At 38.7% G+C, this 26797-nt stretch overlaps 1 protein-coding gene across 1 annotated transcript in view; it reads right to left on the bottom strand.

Moving 5' to 3' along the window:
• The window catches only part of NBAS (NBAS subunit of NRZ tethering complex), a 264240-nt gene that overhangs the window by 139261 nt on the left and 98182 nt on the right, over positions 1-26797 (bottom strand). The window contains exons 24-29 of the mRNA XM_054569493.1: positions 23433-23618; positions 21514-21687; positions 14068-14201; positions 9657-9719; positions 7486-7608; positions 1624-1726 (exon numbers count right to left, since the gene is read on the bottom strand). Of these exons, the coding sequence (XP_054425468.1) occupies positions 1624-1726; positions 7486-7608; positions 9657-9719; positions 14068-14201; positions 21514-21687; positions 23433-23618 (783 nt within the window). The remainder of the gene's footprint in view (positions 1-1623; positions 1727-7485; positions 7609-9656; positions 9720-14067; positions 14202-21513; positions 21688-23432; positions 23619-26797) is intronic.

The following is a 26797-nucleotide window of genomic DNA, read 5'->3' as shown; positions in this document are numbered from 1 at the left end:
TCAGACATACTGTCCAATGCTCAACAAGGCTGCTGTTTAAACTATTTACAATCACTTCAATTTTTTAAAATAAAAATTTGAATACTTATAATTCATAACTGCTTAAAGCATCTGGATTCAGTTTTACAAACTGAAGTAGCCAAGCTGCAAATATTACACTTATACCTAGCCATTAAAATTAAAATATACCCCATAACACTGAATATTTTTTCCCGATTTGCAATTTCCCAGTATTTAAATAAAACAATAGCCACTGATAAAAGGTATTCATGCAAATATCACTGTATTCTACTAGGCAACTAACAGCATCAATTAACATAATTTTTTTCTATAATTAAGATTATTTTCTTCAGAAAAGTACTAAAGAAAACTTTTTAAACCTACATTAATAATATCAATATGTAATTAGTACTGGAACTTCCCTAAGAATGCTCTGCCAGGAATGCCACTGTTGGATGAAGATAGCACAGAAATAGAAGAGATAAAAAAAAAAAAAAAAAGATTTCAAGAAGCAATTAGTAAGACTATCCAATTTTCATGTTTCTAGACTTCTGGGGAAGCTATCTTCAGAAAGGTCTTGATTGAAGTTACTGGTAAGAATAAAATTGTTAATATCTAAAAAGGATCTGCTATAAAATACATATTGTGACAGAAAGCATATATTATCAGTGAGCAACCCTAATCACTTATATCTTGCAGGTGTACTTGGCTTACTCCAAGTGACCCAACTGACTCAGATGCAACAGTTTCACTGTTCCTTTGGTCTATCCAAGTAAACCACAGGAGTTAATGCCCAATGCTGAAAAACAGAAGCCACTCACACTAGAATGTAAAAGGTTTGCTAAAATGAAGAATACAAATTTCTGCTCTATAGGCTATAAAACATTTTCAAAATTGTGCCACTGAGCTTTTAAACTATTTTCCAAGCACATCAAAACCTAATAGAATCGCCAAAAGTCAGTAAGACAATATAGCATAATTTGAAAGGTACTAAACAATATTTAACAATGTACGCTTGCCAAATCTTTATTACTTTCTTCTAGAACCATTTCAAAACTGTTATAACATGCTTTCAAATGTTTTCTCACAGGGGAGAAACTAATGGCCAGAAGTCATTGAAATAGCAAAACCTAATAAAAAGGTGTTAAATATAACAAAAACAATTTAATATGTCAAGTTGTTTACGACAGATTACATAGGAGCTAGTTCAAGTGCAATATACTTACTACTGATTTTTCAATCAGAATCAGAAACAGGAAAATACCAAAATAATGCCACTCCAGCTTAAAAACACTACTTGGGACATACTAATGACAGGTTTTGGACCCTGTGTTCATATAGATTTTATCCCATAAAACTGGATTTCAAGTTTTGCATTAGATACAAAAAAAGGAGTTATTGAGAGTTGTATGTGGTCTCAGACTCTAACCATAAATATATACTTTATACTCATTCAAGCATTTAAAAACCTGAAGTTCAAATTTAAAACCATTCATTTCTCAAGCCAATATTCAATAGTACTACTTACAGTGAAGCTCATGCTCATCACCTCTGTCTCCAATAAATGATCGGTAATGACCAAATTCCTAAATCAAAAGGAAATAAGCTACATCGGAGAGTTACCTCATAGCAAGCATTGGACTCTAGACACGTGTAAACATTCTGCTGCATGGTTAACATGTCTTGCAGCAGCATTCTCCAATGAGACTCACTGACCGGAGGCTGCCTGGGGGAGAAAAGGGAGAAAAATAGTAATAATAATTCATGAACTCTCTCCAACTGGCCAAAAGTAAAACCTGGTACCACCATTCTTTATGCTACCCAAGCTCCCTAATAAGCAACAGAAATCTCTCTCATGTGAACATCCAGGACTGAACTTGGATTAAAGACTGAGGGAGAGCTTGGGCAGCGACGCGTCGGTGCTAGAGACGCTGCTGGAGCGGGCTCTGTCATCGGCCCCCTCGACACAAGACTGGAATAGCATCACACGGTGACGGCAAAGGTAAGCGAGCTGTGAGCTTCCAGGGTGAAATAAAGCAGCTGTGCTCTAGCAGAAAAAGCAGTTGGGAACAGGAGAATTAGCTGCATCTTCACTCTACCATCCTCAGCAGACCATCTGTTAAACTTCCACGACGCACACAGACCCATGAGGCAACCGCTGGCCCTACGTGGCATCAGCTCACCAGCACAGAACATCAGCTCTCAAGGGGACCTTGCTGCAGTCCACAGAGCGACTGACAACAGCGCCCTGCAGGGTGATCTTCCTCCCGGCTGACAGCCCAGGGGCAGGAAGACAGAGCCTCCTCATAGGGTAGTGGCAGGAATTACCCTTGCTGGCTTAGGAAGAAGATCCACAAGAGCCAACGTCTTTTGTAACAATTCCATAGGCACAGTTTTCAGGGTCCCCTCAAGGACATGTCAGTGACCACACTCAGGGGCGCCCAAAGCCTAATGAACACACCGGGTGCTCTAGCGCATTTCCAATCCCTCCAACTCAGAGGCAAGTGAGCCACCAGGGATCAGTGTGGCACGAGCAGTGCGCCTACCCACCCCAGCTGATCAACCAGGGTTTTACGCTGGCACCCAGGGAACGGCTCAGATCCACCTGCAGACGTGGAAAGGGATTTGTGAGCAATTGCACCCACAGGCACATATTAGCTGCATGGTCACGAGCAAGCCATTTAGCATTCCCGAACATCAGCTTCCTCGCTAAAGGCCCACCTCAGAGAGTGACAAGGAAAGGACGCGATTAACGGGGACAAAGCACAAGCACCGAGGCAAGATGGCCCTGAGCACTATAAAAACCTAGTCAGTTACCCATCTGGATTTAAAAACGTTTCTTAATTTCTCGGAGCTTCAGGTTCTCTTTCTGTATACTATGAGGATTGACTTAAACAAAAATGTACAAAAAGATACTCCTCCCATTTTCCTGGTATAAAATAATATTCAATAAATGTAAATTAATGAATCTGAAAGTTACAAAAATATTTCCTCTGTGCTTCTATAGCCATATACGCAATGACGAGCGTTGTCCAGTGGGAGGAAGGCTGCCTTTAATTCCCTCTGCCTTTCAAATGTCCATCTTTGGTAAACATATGTGAGCTTGGAACCATCACTTAAATTTACTTTCTAGTCTTCATATTATACATAATCACGAATCTCCTTGTTTGAAAAGGGCAGATTTTGTTTTGTTTTCTGTCGTGTTAGTCAAATACCAAATGAATGTTTCTTTTTCATCTATCTTTTTCTTCTTTGTGAGTTAAAAACATGGCAACTAAATTGTTCGTGTATAGTAACAATGCTATGAGGGGAGTGTATATTTGGGATCATTCCTGTGACATTCTAGTCTTCAGGAATTCTTCACCTAAAACTATTAGCACATGCTTCATTTGCTTATAGCATTTCATCTTACACAAAATAAACAATTACTCCCACCCCATATACAATCAAGCATAAAAGGAACCTTTTTCCCCCCAGCATGCAAATACACAAAACTGGTATATTTGTAACTCTTCCAGGATAACCCTGTAATCTTCCCATTAGTGAGACCCTGGTTTGTGAACTCTTTAGATGGGATTCAAAGAATTAGAGCCTCTTTCAGATTTGGCTGCAGAGAAGGGGCAAAGCATTTGATGAAGTGAGTGTCCACCTTGCACCTGCTTGATAAAATCAGAGCCAGGCACAGTCCAGCTGAATTCAAGTTCACAGGGCCCAGCTGTTCTTCTGGAAACCATCAGCTCCAGGACAGATGGTATTATTGTTTTCTCACACATGGCTAACCGTAAGTACAGGTTCTAATTAAAATAGATTATAGGACATTATTTACAATGGCCTTTTCGGAATACATTCGGTAGATAAGAACCAAGAGTAGAACTTGAAGGCACTATGCAAGAGGTTTGTAAATTAACAGAGAAATCTCTGAATACAAACGTTATGTATTAGGTACAGCTTTGTAATAGAGTGCATTTTCCAGGGAGAAATATTATTACCCTCAAGATGGTAAAACGTGACTTGGGTCAGATCTGAGGAAATCTGCCAGCATTCAGAATATGCATAAGAATAGTCTACAGGTGCAGAGGGGCAGAGCTATTGAAGCATATGTGATAGAGGTCAGATTCAATTCACATTGACTGCTCTGAAAAAAGGAAGCTGCTCTCTTACACATTCACAGCAAGTAGAGTGCCAGGAGTAGAAATTAACTTCAGGACTTGAGAACTGCTTGAGAGACCCAATGCAAAGATGGTAGATAATCTAGCAGCAACAACAAAGCTTTCTTATTGAAGAGCAGGCTCTAGAGTCGGCATGATCAGAAAAACTGACCATGCTTTTATAGTTGTAAAGAAATCTTAAGATGTAAGTTGCCAAATCCTTCTAAATTACTCACTTAACAACTACTGAGAGAGGGCCATTGCTAGGTGAGGTTCCGTATTAGACACATGGCAGCTACAACATTCGCCCTGGAAAAGCTTATGCTCTAGAAGGGAACATATGACACGTACATCAGTAAGCACAGTACACTGGAGAAAGAGGCAGAGAAGAAGGGAGGCAGAGAGAAAAAGAGGGACTTCCTAAGAAGGGGAGCTCCTTGAACAAGCCTCTCCTGGCTGCACTGCATAAGCAACTGTCCACGGTCAATGGAGGCTCTGACTGCAGGAGTGGCCTGGGAGGTATGGGTTTATCCATCTGCCATCTTGCGGCCGCTATGACTTGAGGGCGGGTGCAACGGGCGTTAATTCCCTTCCAGTCCCGCGCCTCAGTGAGCAGCACCTGGCAGCCTGCCTCTCTCCAAATCAGATCTTGACAAGAAGGCCCAGCTTTCTTGCTGCCTACAAGAAACGCACTTCAAACATAAAAACACGAATTAATTAAAAGATATACCATGTTAACGGGAGGAACTACAGACCATGCTGTATACCAAAAAATATCTCACACTAATACCAATAAGAAGAAAAAGAAAATTAAATAACAAGCATACACATTGGAAGAAAGAAGTTAAGCTATGTTCACAGATTACGTGATCTTGTATATAGAAAATCCTATGGAATCTGCAAAAACCTACTGGAGCTATAATAAATGGGTCCAGGAAAATTGGAAGATGCAAGATCAGTATATCAAAATTTAATTGTATTTCTACACACTAGGAATGAACAATCTGAAAAATGAAATAGAAAAAAAATTCTATTTACAATAACACCAAAAAGAATAAAATGCTTAGGAATAAATTTAACAAAATAAGTATGAGACTTCAATAATGAAAATTGCAAATATCATTAAAAGAAATTAAAGACCTAAGTAAATGAAAAGACATCCTGAGTTCATTTGATTGGAAGATTTAATGCTAATTTAAAGTAGCAGTACTCTCCAAATTAATCTTTAGATTCAACATAATCACCATCAAAAATCCAAATGATTTTTTTTTTTTGCAGAAAATGGCAAGTTAATTCTAAAATTCAGATGTAAATACAAAGGCCCCCAAAAATAAACAAGACAATTTGGAAAAAGAAAAACGAATCTAGAAGGCTAATATTATCCAGTTTTAAGACTTATTATATGAATCTATAAAATTTTGCTAGAAATGGCAAGAAAAAATCTTTGTGGCAAAAGTTTCTCAATATAATGTCAAAAGCACAATCATAAAGGTACAGAATAATAAGCTGGACTTGATCAAAATTTTAAAAGTATGCTCTTTATAAGACATAGATATAAGAATGAAAAGACAAGACACAAACAGGAGAAAAATCTTTGCAAAGCATATCTAATAAACAACCTAATTTTAAAAATGATAAAGGATATACAAATGGCAAATGAGCACATAGAAAGATACACAACATCACTAGCCATCAGAGAGATGCAAATTAAAACCATAATGAGATACCATTTCACACTGGTCAGAGTGGCCACCATAAACAAATCAACAAACATGTGCTGACAAGGATGTGGAGAAAAAGGAACCCTAGTGCACTGCTGGTGGGAACGCAGACTGATGCAATCTCTGTGGAAAACAGTATGGAATTTCTTGAAAAAACTAAAAATGGAACTTTTAACCCGGGGATTTCACTACTGGGATTATACCGTAAAAATCCTGAAACATCAATTCAGAAGAACGTATGCACCCCAATGATCATAGCAGCATTATTTACAATAGCCAAGTGCTAGAAACAGCCCAAGTGACCATTGGTAAGTGATTAGATCAAAAAACTGTGGTACATTTACCCAATGGAATACTATGCAGCAGAAAGTAAGAAGGAACTCCTACCCTTCACAACAGCATGGATGGAACTGAAGAATATTACACTAAGTGAAATAAGCCAGGCAGTGAAAGACAAATACCATATGATCTCACCTATAAGTGGAACCTAATCAACACAACAAACAGGCAAGCAAAACAGAACCAGAGACATGGAAATAAAGAACAAACTGACAGTGACCAGAGGGGAGGGGTAGGGGCCAATAAGGGAAAGAAGGGGAAGGGTCAAGCCAAGGAACATGTACATAAAGGATCCATGGACAAGGACAATGGGAGGAGGGGAGAGGACTGAATGTCGGAGAGGGGTGGTAGGCAGCACAGGGGAGAGAACTGGGGGGGGGCGAAATGGGGACAACTATAATTGAACAGTAAAAAAAACCATTTTTTTTTAATTTAAAAAGGTGCTCAACATTATTACTCATTAGAGAAGGTTATTAAAACCAAAATTAGATACCACTACACACACTTGTTAGAATAGCTAGACTTAAAAGGACCACCCATATCAAGTGCTGATGAGGATGCGGAGCAACCGAAACCCTCCTACAAGACTGGTTTGGAAATAAAATGGTACCAATAGTGTGGAAGACGGGTTGGTAGCTTTCTAACCATCCATCTACCATATGATCTTGCCATTCCACTCTTACGGATTCATTCAAAAGAACGTACATGTCCATACAAAGACTGACACATGAAACTCACAGCTTCATTTGTAAAAATCAAAACTCAAAACAACCCAAATGTCCATCAGCATCTGTGTACACAAAGTGTGATAAATCCATACAATGAAATACTACTCAGCAAATAAAATGGAATAAATCATTGATCCATAACACAACATGGATGAATCACAAAATATTTATGCTGAGTGAAAGAAGCTAACTCCCCCCCAAAAAAGTATGTACTGTATCATTCCTTTTACGTAAAATTCTAGGAAATGCAAAGTAATATAAAGGATAAAGAAGTAGGTCAGTAGGACCCTGGAGAGGAGCCTGACGGGGAGGCAGAGGAAGGGAAATACAGAGGGGCAGGAGCAGACTTTTAGACATTGTGGCTATGTTTACTATCTTGAATGTAACGATGGTTTCACAGGTACATACATATATCAAAACTTATCAAATTCTACTCTTTAAATATGTGTAATATATCATGGGTCATTTATAACTTAATGAAGTTAAAAAAAGAAAAATAGCAGTGCTTATTTTTAATCAGATGCAAGTATCAATTAATTTATTACTCACTTCCGACCGGTGTGCCTGGTCAGCCTAACCATCAGCTTGTGGGCCTCTTCCGAGCTGGACCGAGTGTTTTTCACAAATGAAACTGATTTCTCAAGTCCATGTTTCTCCAAAAGCTCTGACACACTGTAAGTGAAAGCAGAATTTTTTAAAGTTTTGGAACCAAACAAAGAAAGTCTAAGCATCTTATAAGCAGCAGTCAGGTTTTTACCACTTAAGAAAAAAAAAAAAAACACAGTACATCCAGTGGCCAAATTTTATATATTACATTAATTCTCAGCAAAAAATTCTAATAATTACGTATCAAATCTTATTTCCCCTACTGACTTTTATTACAATATACTTGGAAGAAATAACACTCTTTTTTTTAAAAAAAGCATGACATATCCTTATCTCCAAATCTTTTAGTACAATTTTCCTGTCCTCTAAAAGCCTCCAAGTCACGAAAATAAGCCAAATCTATCATTTCAATACCCAGCTTTAACTCTTAACAATTCTATTGAGTATTTTGTTACAGGCAAAGCTGCTAAAAAAGTAATAAGCAAAGAATTTCATAGTTGGAAAGCCACACAAATTTCATAAGGCTCAATCTCCCTCAAGAATTCATTCCATAAAAATACAAAAGATGTCACAAACTCTCTTGGTCTCATATGAATCTTCCTGAGAGACCCTGCTCCATAACCGGCAGCATGACACCCGCCAGGCTGCCTCACCACATCTCACGCTCATGAGCTGATTACTACTGGGCTCACAGAGAGGCTGGAGAGCGTTCGCTAGCTCTTAGAAAGACAGGGTCCTGTCACCTGCCATTATGTCTGTTAAAACATTTAGCACCTATTAATGCCTATGAAATGAAACAGGAATAAAAGGTTCTTATTTTAAAAGGTCAGTAAATTAAACTCAGCAGTGCAGACCTAGTATCAACCAGAACCTACAGGATGTGACTGTTTCCTTGAGGTACTGAGAACTTCAGGACCTGCCACAGTTACAATCAGCAATACAGGGCATTTCGCCACAGACCTTGGAGGAAGCTCCTCTAGGTATCATTAGGGAGACAAAGGTAACCATGAAGATTTGTTAAGAAATGAATGTATACTGACTTAACCCAGTACACGTCACTCAAACTATGTTCAATTTCTCAGGGAGGTTGAGGAAAGGAGAGACACAAGCCAACCTATAATAAGAAAATCTTGATTTATTAAACATTCAAGAAAAAAACCTGTATAACTTTCAGAATATAGAGTAACAAAAACCAGTCAAGATAATAATAAATAGAGACCCTGAGGAAATTAAACCATTAATTCTTCATTAAACTCACACATTATGGTACACAAAAATATAATTTTTCCTTAAATAAAATTCAAAAATATCTTTACATATAAGTCCTTTAATTTGAGTGAAAAAAATTTCTAATTAGATTCCAAATTATTATACTTTACTATATATTACCACTATAAAGCAATGTTATTACCTATAATTTCTATAATTACATAATGGAAGAACAAAGTTATCATTCCTAAAATTTTATTTTTAATACAAATATTTAAAAATTACACACAGGCACAATTACATACACATACAAAAATAAATACTAGTAAACAATATTAGACTTCCTAAACGGCAATTAGGAAATTCAGTCTCCAAAAGAGACGGTATGCTTTTTCATTTTGACAGTAAAAGAAATTACTACAGTTACTTAAAGTCTCTGGTACAGTTTGCTCTAGGCCAGATAGTCAATCAAATGCATTGTGTCTGAAAAGTCAGAAGTATAATAAATATTGTTTGTTGATAAATGCAATTATTACAAGAACTAATTTTTTTGTGAACCTACTATGTGTGAAGTACTGTAAATCTTAATCTAACGTTAATTTTATAATCTCAAGAGTTAGAGATTAGTGATATGGAAACCCTAGGCTCAAAGCTCACAGAGCTGGTAAGAAACAACGCCTAGACTTGAACAGAAGTCTACCAGTTTTGAAAGTCCATGATCCTCTTACCATAGCAGTTTGTAAAATAAGCTAGTGGCACATCTGTTATTAAGAAAACTCACCTGTAAAGAGTCACACATACACAGGGTCAAACTGGAAAAAACTATGAGGCATGCTTAGAGGAGTAATGTTTCCGGGACAGACCTCCCTGACCCGCGTAGAGCCATAGACTGCCGTTGCTCTCACCTGAGGATCTGTTCCAGCTGGTCTACCATGTCATGGAGAGCTGCGGTGACCTCCGTGTTCTGGCTACAGAATTAAGAGAAATAAATTAAAATTAAATTCCAGTAGTAGCTCTCTAAATAAAATTCAAAACTCACTTAAGTGAAAAGAAGAAACGATGTTTCTCTTGCACTGAATCTATCACAATTTTACACTGTCCAGGTAAAATTTTAGTCTCATCTCCTGACCTCATTCAGCATCTTTCACGTCTCTTAGCAGAGACTAAGGTTAAGCATAATGGCGTAGAACAAATACTCTCTATTACAGATTAGCAAGATATCGGCAACTCCTTTCTAAAGACCTTTTCTGTTCAGTTCTGCTAAAAGACAAAAAAATAATTATAAATCAATTGCAGTCTTTTTTTTCAAAGAAGATAAGGGGGAAACCATCATTTATTTCTGTTCTTTAAACCAATAAAACAGATAGGGTTGCCTGTAGCTCTGCGTGGTGGCCCTCCTAGGCCCGTCCGCAGCCCCTGCGATGCCCGTGAGGTCTCCGCCAGGACGCTTGGGACTTGGGACTTCAAATCACTTTTCCCTATGCACCCACTTCAGTGTGTAGGAGCCAGGGACAAGTAGAGCCATCAATAAAAAGCAAGCCCTTGGCGGCAGGTGGGGCAGGGGAAAGTGGTGGCGGGAAAATGGAGACAAATGTATTTGAACAATTTTTAAAAAATTGTTTTGGGGGAAAAAAAAAAAGCAAGCCCTTTCTGAGGAAGCAAGTGGACAGGGGGCTAAGAGAAAACATTATCACGAAAAAGATCACAAACGAATGAAAATGGGCCAGCAGGGTAGACTTAGTATGGCACAACACACATACAAAGGAAGGCAGGGGTTTGGCAGAAAAGCTAAGCAGCTGCTGCACAAGCCCACTTCCACCCTACACAGCTCTGCGTCCCAACCATGGAGGGACACTCTCAGCAGAGACCCCCTGCACCAATCCCACCGAACTCCAGCAAGATCCGAGGGTTTTCTTAACAAAAAGACCAAATAAAAATCTTTGTCTGGGCTTGGACAATTAAAAATGACCTTCCTTGAAAACAAAAGCCTCATTATTTTGGAAACTATCAATCTGTCCTGATCTAAATCTATTTGGCAGTTATGTAGTGCAATTTATAAAGATTATACTATCTTTTTAAATGAAATTTTAGGCCTTAGACTAGAGTAATAAATTAGGATATATTCTACTTAACGTCTTTCAAAAAAAAAAAAAAAGATCATTTGTCAGAGCTAATTTCCATTAACATACTCATTCAGGAATAATATTTTTTAAATTATCAGTTTATAGCTCTACAATGAACATTTGTCACTGATTTTCAAGAGTACAGTGTTCTCCCTTTGTGAATTGACATTCACAGACATAATGACAAAAGATTTCTTTCAGCCAGATGGCATATGCTGCCCAGGTAAGATGCACAGAACTTTAATTGGATTTAGTAAGTGATTGTTCATTTCCTAAATGGCAAAATATATATATATATATATATATATATATATATATATATATATATATTCAAATTATTTTATCAAATAATTTGCTATTTGATAAGTAACAGCCATTTAACCACTAAAATAACAACCAATCAATGGGAAAATATAAATTGACAAACTTGACAAAAAGACAAAGAGACTATATTCTGAAGCCCTATATTTAGAAGTGGGCTAATTTACAATTACAAATTATTTTAAAACTTATAATTGTGAAAGAAATGGAACAACAGAGCATCAAGGTCCTTGTGTGTGTTTACCCAAAAAAAAAAAAAAAAAAAAGTGTTAAAACAGAAATCATTACTCTGAAGCCAAAAAAATCTTTTGGCCTCATATACACTGAAGAGGCATTTTTTAGCCTGCACATTCTTTGAAAACAAATATACTAATTCGCTGTCATGTCTACATAAAAAAATGTTCTTTTCATATTATCATTCTATTGATACCATGACTATGTCCTCATGGTTGGCAAATTACTGTTAAAAATTAATAGAGAAGCTTATGCTTAATTTGATCTTGCTGTCTAATACATTTTTTTTCATTTTACATGTTGGTTGGAAGTAAATGATTTTACCCAGTTGATTTAGGGACAATAAAGGAGACGTCGAGCGGACAGAGGCAAAGTCACGAGGAAAAACATTGTCTACAATGAGGGTCTGCTTTTTTAGAATACAGGTATTCAAGGATGGGAAACGTAAAGCAGCCAATGCTGTTTACATATTACCAGTCTTCCAATCTCCTGACTTTACTTCATATGTTATTTTATAGTTAAAAATTAGAAGGAGGTTATGTTCTTTTGGATGCCCTGACTTTAGAACAGTACCTCTCCATTCCCACCAATTTGTTTTTCTCCATGACAATGACTTTTCCAAGTGAAAAGACCAGTTGACTTGCACAACAGCTCACATTCTGTATTTATCTGGCTGTTTTCTTCATGGTGCTATTTAACTTGTGCCCCCATTCCCTGCATTTACTGTAAACTAGAAATCAGTTTAAAACACTGATTCGATTAAGGGTAAAAAATTTAACTTCCCATTGTATCTCACCAGGAGACATATAATGCCAGGTTGTCCGACTTTAAGTGATGTTATATTTGATAATTTGATTAAAGGTTTATAAAGGTAAGTTCTTCTTTCAAATTACAAAAGTAAAAAATAAAAATTTTTATTTTTTATAAAACCTTTCCCCTGATTTCAGTGTCATTAATGACTGCATGAAACAATTACTTCACAGTGGGTTGCAAGACTGGCGATTTCTAGTATTCATTTCATATATGTACACACGCATGCTCAAATCTCCTTGGAAGGAAAAGAAACAGGGAAAAAGAGATACAGAGGAGGGGGGGAAGGGCAAAGACAGAAAACAGAGCAAGAGGAGACCTCCATGTCTAAATATCTGATTTTGCAAATGAAGGAACCGTGGACCAGGGAAATTAAGTGACTCAGCTCAAGTCACAACGGCTGAGAAACAGGCCCACTGAGTTTTCTTTCAGTGCTCTTTCCTGTGTTGGTATTAACTTCTCCAGATGTTAAATTCATAGTATTTATGAGATCTGAAAGAATGATTAAAGGAATAAATGCTGCCTGACTTCCAAAAAGAAAATATAAATCTGATTTGCATGCAACTAATTGACCCAAAGGAATGTTACATAAATTTCCATTTAAACATAAGCCCAATTAAAAATTATGTAAATTTATTCCTCAAGAAATTAAAAATACAACCATCATATGATCTAGCAATTCCACTTCTGGGTATACAGATGACAGAAATGAAATCGCTGTGTCGAAAAAATATCTGCACCTCCATGTTCACTGCGGCACTATTACAACAGCTAAGACACAGAAACAACCTACGTGTTCATCAACAGATAAATGGATAAAGAAAATGGGAGATGTGTGTGTGACACACACATATACACATGGTGTGTAAGATATAGATCACAATGGAACATTATTCATCCATTAAAAAAAAAAGAAGTCCTGCCAATTACAGCATGGACAGGCCTTCAGGGCATTAAGCTAAGTGAAATAAGCCAGACAAATACTGTATGATCTCATTTACATGTAGAATTAAAAAACAAAAAACAACAACGCTAAACTCATAGGAAAAAAGATCAGATGTGTGGTTGCCAGAGTCAGGGAATGGGAGGTTGGGGAATTAGATGAAGGTGGTCAAAAAATACAAATTTCCAGTTATAAGTAAGTACTGTAATGTACAATACGATGACTATAGTCAACACTAGTGTATGTTATATTTTAAAATTGTTCACAAAAAAAATCCTAAAAGATCTCATCCCAAGGGAAAAAAACATTGGCTTTTCTTTCTCTGTATTAATATGATGTAATGAAGGTTAACAAAACTTACTATGGTAAGCATTTCATAATATATGCAAGTCAAGTCATTATGCTGTACACCTTAAACTTATATGGTGCTGTATGCTAATGATATCTCAATAAAACTGAAAAAATAAATTATATATTAATGTATACTACTTAAAGGAATTACTATGGGAATTACCAAGAGCCAAGAACAAACAATTCATAGAAGAAATACAATTAGCCCACAAATATGGAAAATGGTTAGTTAGAAACACAACTTAAAACAATGGCATATCATTGTCCACACACTTTAAAAAATATTTTTGTTGTGGCAGTAGTGGTGTTTTTTAATGGATAATTAATTACCAAGGTGCACAAAATTATAGGGACTTCCTATACATTGCTAGAAAAGTTTATCTGTAGGTAAAGGATTTGCAGATCATTTCCTCTTCTTCTTCATATTGTTTCTATCCCCAAAATTCTCTGTAATGAACATTCAGGGAAGCGATATGTTCATCTTAACTGCTAGAATATAAAGACACAGTAGGTTGGCACGTGGTGGCTTCTTACCCATATCCCCTTTGTGGCAGACACTCTAGTATGTCATAGCACAGAGACAGCTGGTCATTTCGTTCACAGCTATAGATGCACTCCAGAGCTATAGCCATCAGCTGGTCCTGATCAGGAACAATTTTTTGCTGCAGCTAGAGAAAATACAGCACACTGTACTAAATGTCAATAGATTTACAGTCACTTTTTCCATATCTCAGTACCACTATCAATAAAACATTAAATAGTTCAATTAATCAGTTGCAGGAACAAATCTTGATACTACCTTAGTTTACAGACTTCGGGAATCTTTAATAATCCTAAATGAAATAACATTTTAATTATAGAATCAACTAGAAAACATAATTTGTACTCATAAGCTTTGAGTCTGAGTAGATTCTTCTATTTATGACCTATTCAAGACAGAAGGGACACAGTGAATTAAAAAGGCAACTCATTAAGAACATTTTTAACCCTAAAGCCAAATTTTACGTGTTTTAATTACAAAAATATATAAAATTCCTAACTAATATTCAGAGATGTGTGACACTACTGTTTTTCAGGGTGCATAATATATTAGTCATTTAACTACACAGTGCTGACATTCTTTTGAAAGAAGTGGCATGCAGAAAGATGGTTACTTTGGGTCACTTTCTATATAGGGTACACCGTTTCCCACTGACAACCACAGATTTCAATCTTGGAGTACTTTCTGGGAAATAAAAATAACAGAGTTGTGGCTTGTTTTTCTCATCTATAAAGCTGGCATATAAACACAATTTCCTAATAGAAAGCATGGTTGTGTGGATTAAATAAATTAATACACGTAGAATGCTTATATTATTACTACCACCAAAACCAAAATGGAAGTTTCAAACTATTTTCTTCGAGACCTTTTCAACAACAAACTAAGTTTAAGAAAATTTTAATAATAAGATCTAGTTTTCTACCTTCTAGTAGAAATACAAAACAGATACAACAGGGATGGAGAAAAACTGCCACAAAAGGCATTTTCTCACAGAAAAATCACATCAATGGATGCAAAGAAGAAGCATTCAAGGTTACTACAGAAATAAAGCTTTTCTTTAAAGTAGTTGGGTTAAAGGATTTATATACCTTTCTTCGAAGTATTAAGAAAATAAAATAAACCATTAACGTGACACCAACATTTAACAAAAAGCTGTCCAAGGTTGCAAAGTGACAAACTAGTGAAATAGGGACAAACAGGTGTAATAAAAGTATTATTAAAAATTAATTAAAAGAGCTAACTTTTCCTGATTTCTTATTATGTGCCAGGTACAGTTCTCAGTTATAGCCGGGTCCCACAGACCCTCCAAAGAACCTCACAAACAGGAAGAGCGGAGGAGACTGAGGAAAACCAGGGTAATAAACATCTCAGCTACGGTAAGAAAGGGTCCCAGGATGACAAAAAAGGTGAACCCAGTTTCAGCCAAGGAACAGTTTGGGAAACCAGCTGAAGCAGAAGCCAAAGTCCTTGACATACACCACCCCCACCCCCCACCCCCACCACGGTCTCTCTGCTCCCTGTCTGCCCCTCCCTGAGACATTAAAGTGTTGTCTGAAAGTTCAATGTTCTAGCGTCCAAGTTTGAACATCAGTGGTCCACATCTTCTGTTAAAAACCCTGCAGTAGTCGTTCGAAGTTTGAAAGAAAAAGAAGGAACTTCTTGCCTTGCCTTTAAGTAAACAGGCGAATGGTCCGATCAGGTCTCCTTGTCCTACTCCTACCTGGCAGGCCTCCTCCAGAACTTAGTCTCGTCCTATTTACAACCTCCCTAATAACCCAGTCGTAGCTCCACGTGGATTTGACTTCAGCTGGACTTGCCCGGTCTTCTTTTCACCAGGCGCCTGCATATGCTCAGCGCACACTGGCCCAGTGAGTAAATGCCCCTACGACTCTCATACACAGGTCCTTTCACCTCTGTATTTCTCTGGGGTTTTTTTGTTGTTGTTCTCTCTTTATGCCATTCAGAGTATCTATCTTAATATTATACAATCTATTGTGTACATGAATCACAATACTCAAATTTTTAAGGCACTTGCCATCCTTGCCCTGTGAGACTCCCTACCAGATGTCACTGAACTCCATGTACTGTGAGACAGACACACTTGGTCTTACTTCCATCACTCCTGCCCTAACACCTCAGGGGTGAACACTGAACCGTCACTTGCTCCACCTCAGGCTAATAGAAGTAAGCCATCCAGGACTTTCTAAGAAGTCAAGGAAATAAGTCTTCCCCACTATGCACAGTCGATTATTTTCCATACTGCATAGCAAGGAAAAAGTGTAAAAAGTACAAAAAACAATTTAAAGTCTTAAGATTATGTACTACAGATGACTAAAAAAAAGAACAGATGGTAAGATAGTTGGAAAACCCCAGAGAATCAACCAATTAAAAAAATTAGTTCTTGACTTTTTCCATCTCATTTATTTCATTTAGCATGACATTTTCAAAGTCAAGAACCATATGATTTCACTCATGTGGGACATAAAACAGAAAGCAACAAATGAACAAGACAAAACAAAAAACTCATAGACACAGACAACAGCACAATGGTTACCAGAGTGAAAGCGGGCAGAGAGCGAGACCACGGAGGGACGGAGGAGGTCGACTACATGGTGACGGAAGGAGCCCTGACTTCGGGTGGTGGTCACACAATCCACAGATGGTTTATTATAGACTTACATACTTGAAACTTATATAATCTTATTAATAAGTGTCACCCCAATAAATTTAATTAGAAAATTTTTAAATTAGTAAAGTTCAGAATACAAAATTAATATACAAAATCAATACATTTCATACACACAAACAATAAACAGAGAAAATTAGGGCAGAGAAAACTACATTTATAATAAAAAACAGAAAAAATCAATGTTTAGAAATAAACTTATCAAAAAATGTGCAAAACCTACATAAGGAAAACTTTAAACACTCCTGAAAGACAATAAAAAAGACAAAAAGACAAACAAATGAATAGCAGCCCCTCTTCTTAAACAGAATGACTAGACATTATAGAGATGGTGGCCTCATTACAATAATTTATATATTCAATACAATCACAATAAAAATACTAACAAGCTATAAGCTATTTTATAGAATTAGACAAGCTGATACTGAAGTTCGGATGGGAAAACAAATATAAAAGAGCAAGGGAAAAAAAAGGAAACAAATAAAATCAACCCTGGGGAAAAAATTACAAAAGAACACTATCTTTGTCAGACTTAAGAACTATAAAATCTCTATATTAAAACAGTATGATACTAGTGTATGGACAGACAGAAAGACCATTAGAACAATATAGAAACTCTAGAACTAGACCCACAAACAAATGAAAATGTGGTATAGCTCAAAGATGTCATCTCAAATCACTCAGGTAAAGACAAATCTTTCAATAAATGGTGCTGGGACAACTAGGTAGCCAGTTGGGAAAACATAAAATTAACTCCATATCTCTCATATCTTATAAAAGAATAAATTCCAAATTAAAAATCTAAACCTAAAAATAAAACTACACAAGTACTAGAAGAAAACATGAGTGAATACTTCTTTAACCCTGGAGTAAGAAAGTCTTCCTCATATTTACTCAAAACACATTGGCAAAGACTGATCAAATCTGACTACACAAAAAGAAAAAGGTGATTTTGTATAACATAATCCACCATAGAGAAAGTCAAAAGACAACCTATAAACAGGGATTAAAATTTTACAATATAGGTCACAGAAAAAGGAATGATTACACACTAACATGAGTGTCTAAAAATAAATAAGACACAAAGGAATAAAAATCCAAATGAAAAATAAGGAAAAGGCAGAACTGAACAATTCACCAAACAAGAGATAATGCCCCTCAAACACATGACAGAATGTTAAAATTCAGTCCTAATTGGAGAAATGCAATTGTTAAAGGGCCCTGCGTGCTAAGTCTCACTTCAACCTCATCACTTTAAAAGACTTCATCTTCGGCTTCAAAGAGGTGTTAAAATTCACTGCTCTGGGGGTTTTCCACAGTGACCCCAACCCCGCTCACCACGGCCTCCTTCTCAGGAGTATTTCTCAGCCTTCCACCCCTTCTCTGCTGGGCCTGCGAGGACTTTCCTGAGCTTTCTCATGACCTCAGCTATGCAGGTAAACAGATTTTTTTTAAATAACCAAGTAAGCACATCTAGATATTTCACAGCACAAAGGATTTTAGATTACCTAGTCAATAATATTGCCGAAAAACAAACATTTTATTTCCATCTTTATCTTTTTCTGAGTTTTCTAAATAATCTACAAGAAGCATTAAAATTAGAAAAAGTAATTTTAAAGCTAAAACCGCCTACTGACTGCAGCGGTCAGGAAGGAACTGAACACCTGCTGCTATGATGCTGTGGCCTGGGACAAAACGCCACTTGGAGCACCTGCCCCTGGCCCGGCACCCACCTGAACCACTGGAGAGGCTGCCAAGTGTCTATTCCAGAACCCCTGCTCCCCAAACTCTGCTCTATTAGATACCTGGGTTGGACCTAAAGCACTGTGTTTTATTAAAAATTTCACATATTCTGATGCACCCATGCATTCAAAGTGTGCTAGTACAGAAGGCAGAGAACAATATAAGGAGGAAGAATATTTTTTTCCTGTCATCTCTATCCAGTTTCACTTTCCAAAGGCAGATTCAAGCAAAGAGCAAAGGCTTAAAACCAGAGATGAGTGCTTTAAGATGCTGTAAAAAAGAAAAGTTTGAGGCTCATGAGAATGTAAAAGTGACAAATCTGTGTTTGCATTCTTGTTCTCAATTACACACCCCTGTCTGCCCAAGAGAGGGTTCTTCGTCCCTGCTCCATTAACATCACGCTCAGCCTGGACTTCCTTTGTCCTGTGACATGTGAGAGGAGCATCCTGAACCACTTTCAGCTAAAACTTTAAGAGCCACTATGAGGTTCTACTTTGTTCTTTTTCTTGTGCCACAAGTTCGAAAAGGGGACTGCTCTTTCAACTCAAGTCCCGGAAAGAATAAAACCTGAAACACAGCAGAAGACCAGCCACAGCTTACATGACACTTGGGAGAAATGAGTATTTCTCCCTGCTGTGAGCTCCAAAGATTTAGGGGTCATTTGTTAAGGCAGCATAATTTAGCCTAAGCTGTCAGACACAGAAATCATGGGTCTTATTACATTACTAAAAATACTCCATGCAGGATTCATGGCAGATCCCAGATACATTGTTTTGGGAACAACCAAGTAAAATAAAACAATGCTCAAAGCACAATCCTACTAAACTAAACTAATACGATCAAGTCATCTAAAGCATCAAAGTAAAACCCATTATCATTCATTCATTCACTCATTCATTCATTTGCCCTGCCAGAATTTACCCAGCTTTTGCTTTCTACAAGTCACCACGTTAGACTCATAGAAAGCAAAGGTGTAATAAATACATAAGACAGAGAGAGCGTACGCAGGAAACAAAGGGAGGGAGAGACAAGCATGTGAACAAATCATTACAGCACAGTACGAGGAGGGTTATTACAGAGACAAGTATAAGACCTGTCACATCACAGGTAAGTCATGGAAGGTGGCACATGCGAGAGAGTCTCAGGGAGCAGGGTCTTGAAGGACAGGTGCTTTTTAAATGCAGGACAGGGGGCTGAGCATCCCAAACGAAAGGAACAGCCTATGAGAGGACAAAGAGGCCTGAGCAGGTGGGAGCCAGAGACCCGGTGCCTTGGCAGAGGGAAGGGACGCTGAAGAGGCAGGCCAGCGCAGGCCACAGAGGACCTCCCGCCGCTCCGGAGGGCCCGACGTCACCCTGCAGGCCACGGCAGTCACTGGAGGCTTTCCACAGACTGTGACATGATCAGGTTTGCGTGGCAGAAAGGTAACATTGGAGAAATAGAGAAGTTGATTGGGACAAAAATACATAGCAACAACATCGTTCTCTCCTTTGATGTTTATGTATTTCAAACGGCTATGTCTTATTCAAAAGGCACATGCTAAATTGCCAAGTAAAACAACAAAAAAACTGACTCTATACAAAGGATTTATAAGGCTCTGTAAGGAAGAAGTATCACAAACAAGATTACTGACAAGAATTTCAAGTCACTCCTTTCTTCCTCATAAATCATTCATGCTCAATCCATCCCGCTTCTCCCGCGTAGTTCTGCTGGCACGAGCCACCCACGCCCGGCTCACGGGAAAGCGGCCAGCCCTAGAGTCAGAATGCTAAGCCGTGCCCACACAGCAGAAGATGCGAAGGTTTAACCAGCCAACGGACGGGCACATTTCTGACGGACAAGCCTTCCGGAAACCAAAACGCGTGTCAGGTTCACGAAGCAGCGCTTTCCCTGTTGCGTTACTCAGGCCGGTCTTGTGCCCACAGGGCTGCAGACCGAGCACAGGCCGGCACAAGGAAGTCTGCTCAGTTCAGAGTTTAGGGCTGGCAGGGGCCTGCGTGACTTCTCCCTGAAACCCCACCTAATGCTTGACCTCACGACACAGTTCTGTACCTCAAGGGACTACGCTGTCCTGCTTCAGTCCCTCTAGTGGCAAGGCAGCCACTAGCTCCTGGTCCCTCACGTTTGATCTGTGACTAAATTCAGAGGCTGTCTACTGTGGAAAGTATGCTGCACACACCAGCAAATCTAAACAACTATTGGAACCCTATAGAAATATATGGCTATAAATATAGTAACCTTAAGCAAATAGAGTTATTAAGAATAATTCGTAAATATTTTAAAGGTCCTCGGGGGAAGAAATTTTTCTTCTAACGCTGGCGTAATGGTAAAGCATATGGTTAAGAACATAACTGTGAGATCAGGATGCTTGAACCCAGGTTCCACTCCTTACTGTGTGACCCTGGGCAAATGGACAACCTCTCTACATCACAATTTTGTTTTCCTGTAATATAATAAAAATATCTGCCTGTAAGAACTGTTAGAAGGATTAAATGAATTAACACTTATATCGCGCCTACCTACTAACTGTTAGTCTTTTTGGTACTGACAGTTTCCAAACTATAATATTCAACACACTTTGGAGTAAATCAATTAAAATAGACATAATTTCATGACCTTCCAAAACAATTTTGGACTGAACTGATGAAACTTTTTTTTTAAAGAATTAAATGTTCCAACTGGTGTGGCTCAGCGGATTGGGCACTGGCTTGTGAACCAAAGGGTCACCAGTTCGATTCCCAGTCAGGGTACAAGACTAGGTTGCGGGCCAGGTCCCCAGCAGGGGGCACGTGAGAGGCAACCACCCATTGATATTTCTCTCCCTCTTCTCCTAAAAATAAATAAATAAAATCTTTAAAAATAAAAAGAAAGAAATGACAACCATTTCTGTTTCCATTTAAAGAGAATTTACCTGCGAAGACGTATTATAAAAAAATTAATAAGTAAAACCTAATTCTGTAGGGGAAAAAAATGTAGAGATTTTTTTAAGACATAAAGAGTGTCTACTTACATCTGGTTTGGAATGCTGAAATATCTTCAGGGGGAGTTTTAAGTCCTCTTTAGCTAAAGCTACCAAATATTCTTTCAGTAGTTCATTCGCCACACCAGGGGACTGCTTCTCACAACGATGGAGAAAGGGAACCATCCATTGGTAGGCACTCGTCACGTACTTGTCCTCAGAACACTGAAAAAATAATTTAAAAATACACACACGTTAAGTTAAATTGAATTCCTGCTTATACCAGACTAAAGTTCTAGAACTCCCAGATAATCTGACTGAGGTCCACAGGGGAAGCCCAACACCTTCTACAACAGACGCTCCAGTTTGCCCACGTGGAGACAGGCGGGTAGAAGGACCACCTGTTGCCAGGGCTCCTGGGACTCAGAGCGGCAACAGCCCTGCAGCCCACCGCCCCCGCTCCACCACCACCCTGGGCCCCCCCGGGGCCCAAGGCCCGCTCAGGACAACGAACCCTCTCTCACCACGTCGGGAGGTCTTCCAGAGCAAAGAGGGGCTCTACCCCACGGGTGTGTATATGGAGGCGGGAGGGACGTAAAAAGAGAGAGAGAGAGAGAGAGAGAACAGACCAACAGAAAGTGTGAAACAAAAAAGATGATAGTCTAGTGATTACCAGGGGGGCGGGGGGCGGAGGAGGTTGGTGTGTAGAAGAGGGTAAAAAGGAAATAAATGGTGACGGAAGGAGGCTTTGGGTGGTGAACACACAACACGATATACAGATGATGTATTTTAAAAGTGTGTACCTGAAACCTATATAATTTTATTAACCAATGTCACCCCAATAAATTCAATAAAAATTGAAAGAAGAAACAGCAGGGATATAGGTGGATATAACAAAGTCCTAGAAAGCAGCCACTTGAGAACATCTCACCTATAAAATCCCAGATTCTCTCCCCTCCTTTTCCTCCTCCCCTGTTTTGTTTTGCCCTGTTATTCCACCTTCACAAAATTCCAAACGGCACACATCATTTTACTCATTATCCCTGAAATCCCACAATCCCCTTCCTCAGTTACCCCAGGAGATACACCTAAATCTCTTAAGAAGGGCTTTCCTTATAACACAAGTCAATTTCCCCAGGGTGGAAGATCTGAAAAGAAATTAGTAAGAGAAAGGGAAGGTAGAGGCAGAGAGAAAGACAAAACACGCATTGAAAGGAGGGAGAAAGACGATGAGAGAGAGGAATGAGAAAGAGAAAGGAAGATGAAAAGAAAGAACCGGAGAAAAAGAAGGGTCAGGGGAGAAAAGAGAACCTATGAGGCAGCAGTAAGCCCACCCTGGCCTGGCCCATTCACACCAGGCTGCCCAAAAGCAAAGACTAAGAAGGCTACCAACAGCGAGCGCCTCCTCTGCCCACTCATTTCTGAGTCAAAGATGTCTCCCTACTCTGTGGGCTTAGTAGAAACCAGATTCTAACTTGAGGACTGTACTTTCTCCCCAGGATGATCTCCCCAAAAACCTAAGAATAGCCAGACAAATTCTTCTAAACATATTAACTCTGAAGCCAAGATGCTTCCTTCATACAACCACTCAGCCTCTGAACTCCAGTAATTGTTTTGAAGACCTTGAAATGTATACATAGCTGTGAACTGGAATACAGTGAAGGACTAGAAACATGAACGCTAGAATGACAGCTAGCTGAGAAATATGCCTGGCTGGAAGGGGGGAGAGGGGGAGTTACAAACAGATGAGTGTGAATAAAGCCAAGCAGGGTACAAAAACAACCAATATAGTTTTGGGATGCCTTCAGTTAACTTATCCATAAAATTTCATATGTCTTTTAAAAACTCAAGAAACCTTCCTTTATTTACGGAGTTCTCAGGTTTGCGGGATAGTTCATCTTTGGCTTTGAGACATACATTAACCAAAACACACGAGGAATATTTTGAAAGAAAGTTAAAAGAAAACCTACACTATTCATCAGTAATCTTAGCTTTTCAATGTCTTCCATCTGCTGGAGTTCTTTCAAGGTTAGGGTTAAGTCACACCCGGCTTCATAGACCAATGTTTCCAGAGTAACCAGATCATCGCACAGAACCAGCAAACCAGGAATATTCCGCTCCATTCCAAGTCGAATAAGTGACAATGCACAGTCAACCTAAAATGGAAAGGCAACAGTAAGTCTGAGTATTGCAGCTTTGCCATATACCCTCAAGTAAAAGCCTTCTGTACAGAACCTAATTCTTGTTCAATGTATATAAAATCAGATCTACAATATACATTTCTAGTACAAAGCTTTAGAGTTATCTACCTGATGTATCAAACTGGTGCAAAAAAATCATATAATCTGCAAAACATTCTGAAGGTAAAGATGGTAAGAGAAAGACAACCATCTTAAATTCATAGACCATTGCAGCTTACAGAGCAGTTTTACGTTTGTCTATTTAGATCGGAAGTAAATTATGTTTCAGAATCTAAAATCTGACACCTTAAATGAAAGTAGGCTCTTTTGGAACTTAAATAATTATATACCACAAACCCCAAGCCCTCACTGGATAAATTTCACCGCTAGACACATTTTCCTAAGCCAACAAAAATATTCTGCTAAAGGCATTTGTAGGCACTAAGGAAAAAGAAGTCCCATATCAATTAAACCTTTAAAAATGAAAAAGCTAAAAGTATGTTAGATATCACTTTGATTATAGCATACGCCACATGATATGTCAACACATGAAATGAAGCTAAGGAACAATACCTCTATTCGAGGTGTTTTTAAATAAATGAAAGAGATGAAAAACAGGCCAGAAGGCAGCTGAATGAAGCACCCCCAAACCACTCCATGCATTTAAGGTTCCTCCATGTTTTTTCCTGATTGATAGCTCATTTCCTTTTAGCACTGAGGAATATTCCACTGTGTGGTTGTACCAATGTTTATTTATCCATTCGCCTCTTAAGGGACATCTCAGTTTATCAGTTCTAACAAACGCAGCACTCAAATGCAGTAACAGAGACAACTATTGGAGCAGTGGAGAGGGGTATGTGGGAACACTGTCCTTTCTACTCAATTTTTCTATAAACCTAAAATTTCTTGAAAAAATAAACTATTAATAAAACAAATAAATAAGAACATAGATAAGTGTAAAAACTGATCATTTATTCCACATTTCAGTGTGGCCTTTTTCTTTTTGTATTACTGCTGTTCTTTTTTTAAAAAAATCCTAAACAATGGCTGAAATTTGGGTTACAAAACATTTAGACACTACAAGTTAAGGAGTCATTACTGATCTTTTGAAATACATGACAGTGGTTGCCCAGCACTTTTTAGGCATGAAAAATTTTTTGAATTGTCATTCCTAGTTCAAGTAACAGAACCACCTACAAATCAGTTATTCAAATGTATATGCAAATACCCACACACGCATCTCTCCTCACTCTCGCAAAGCTGTCTGGTTTGGCTGGGAGACCATGAAGTGCTCAGGCAAGGCTGGTCTAAATGCTTTCCCTTGCTGACAGAGACACTAGTAAACTCCATGCAGCTCCTATAAATCACGTGATGCCTACGGAATCTTAGAAGATGTCTGGATACAAATCATCTATTTACTCATAAAAAAAAAAGTGCCTCACTGGCTGACTTGGAAGCTTCTTCATGAATTATCATCAAGCGAGTCTCTCCTGTATTAGCAAAATAAGACGCCTTCGCTTACGGTGACCGATGTGAGCTAGCATTTGAGCTAGTCATTTCCAGATGCATGACACTGGTCTAAGACTGCACTTCTCGGTGGAAGCACATGGTCCCCCAGGAGGCATCCAGAAAGTCTGAGCAGGCCTTTCTGTCCATCCCAGGAATCAGCTGGACCTACTGACATTAAGTGGGTGGCGGCCAGGAATGCCAGGCGCCCCACAATGCGCAGGGCAGCCTGCATAACCAACTTGTCCTGAGCCCTGACTACCGTCCAAATGTCCTGGAAAACCTAGTTACAGTGATCAGAATCTAGATCCCGATTTCATTTAATATTTACATAAAATTCTTTTTCATATGGTTTGATGTACACAGAATTTTCTGCAATGAAGCTACTATATAATCAAGGGAGGATTCTTTGTTTTGTTAAAGTTTAGTATGAGTTGTTTACATCCCAGAGAGCAATTTGCAGTCTTTAACTCAAACAATACAACATATCTGAATCTGCAACTTTAGCTATCTTATTCAGAGATTTCTCAATGACTTTACTTCCCAGTATAACCATGATCCAACATTTACATATTTTATTCATCCTATATATTGCAGTCAAGCCATTATATTAATCTTTTGGAAATTTTCTGCCAAGAAGACATATCTAGGATTTTCTCATCAGAACAGTAAATATTACCAAATATTTGCTACTGTAAGTCTGAGAACCACTTTTTTAGATGAACGTATCTTGCTCTAAGCATTAAGGTTTGTGTAACTGTTTATTTTTTATGCAGGCCCTATGGGAAATATTACACGGAGCCCTGGACTTTGGCTCTGTCACTGTCCACCCCTGAGCAGGCTGCTCGGTCTTTCCTCTCTGTGGACCTCAGCTTATCTACCTACAACACAGATAACTAGACTATATCATTCCAGAGACTCTTTTCATCATGACAGCATGAGATTCTAAACATTTTCTGCTACAGCCCTTGGCCAACTCCAGAACCGTGGGGAGTCAATCATAAGTATTCTTGGCCTTCCCCGCAAAAGTTTGGTCTGTAATATTCCCATCAGCTCCCGCAAATAGTTCATCTTCAATTCTATGAATACTAAAAATAGGAATTAGATTAAGCAGAAGTTCAGGAAGGTTATCAAATGGAGACACAGGACCGTGCCAGATACGCTACATAGAGATGCAGACAAAGGGATACAGGGTCCCTCCCACAGAGCTGGCAGCGGGCCCTCTGGAATCGCCCTTCCCATGAGGTGAAAACCTGCCAGTAGGACAGAGGGGCCACGGCCACGGCTGCACGTGGAAAGGAAAAGCCATCTCCTGGCCAGACCCGGAAGGAGACCTCTCTGTGCTTTCTGCCGCCCTGTGCTCGGGATCGCGAACTTCCATCCTGTGAGACGAGGACAACGACCACTCACGTGTGCAAGGCATTCCATTGGCAGAGTTTGGAGTGTGCTCTCCTGTCTATTTTCCTGGTTCTCAGCAACTCTGGTGTAAGAACTAGCCCACGAAAACAACAAGGTACTGGAAAAGGCAGGCGCAAGTCCAGAGTGGCAGGTGTGTATGTAGGTGGAGCCGAGATGCCTGCTCAGATACCTGACCTTCGGCACAGCCCCCATCCCTGCCCGCTCCGCGGGCCGCCTCCAGCGCAGCTGGC

This window comes from Pteronotus mesoamericanus, unplaced genomic scaffold, assembly GCF_021234165.1.
Source record: "Pteronotus mesoamericanus isolate MK-2021 breed Mesoamerican mustached bat unplaced genomic scaffold, CSHL_Meso_final contig_101, whole genome shotgun sequence".
Lineage (NCBI taxonomy): Eukaryota > Metazoa > Chordata > Mammalia > Chiroptera > Mormoopidae > Pteronotus > Pteronotus mesoamericanus.
Note: the sequence above shows the minus strand (reverse complement) of the source record. Positions and strands in the feature narration are given on the sequence as shown.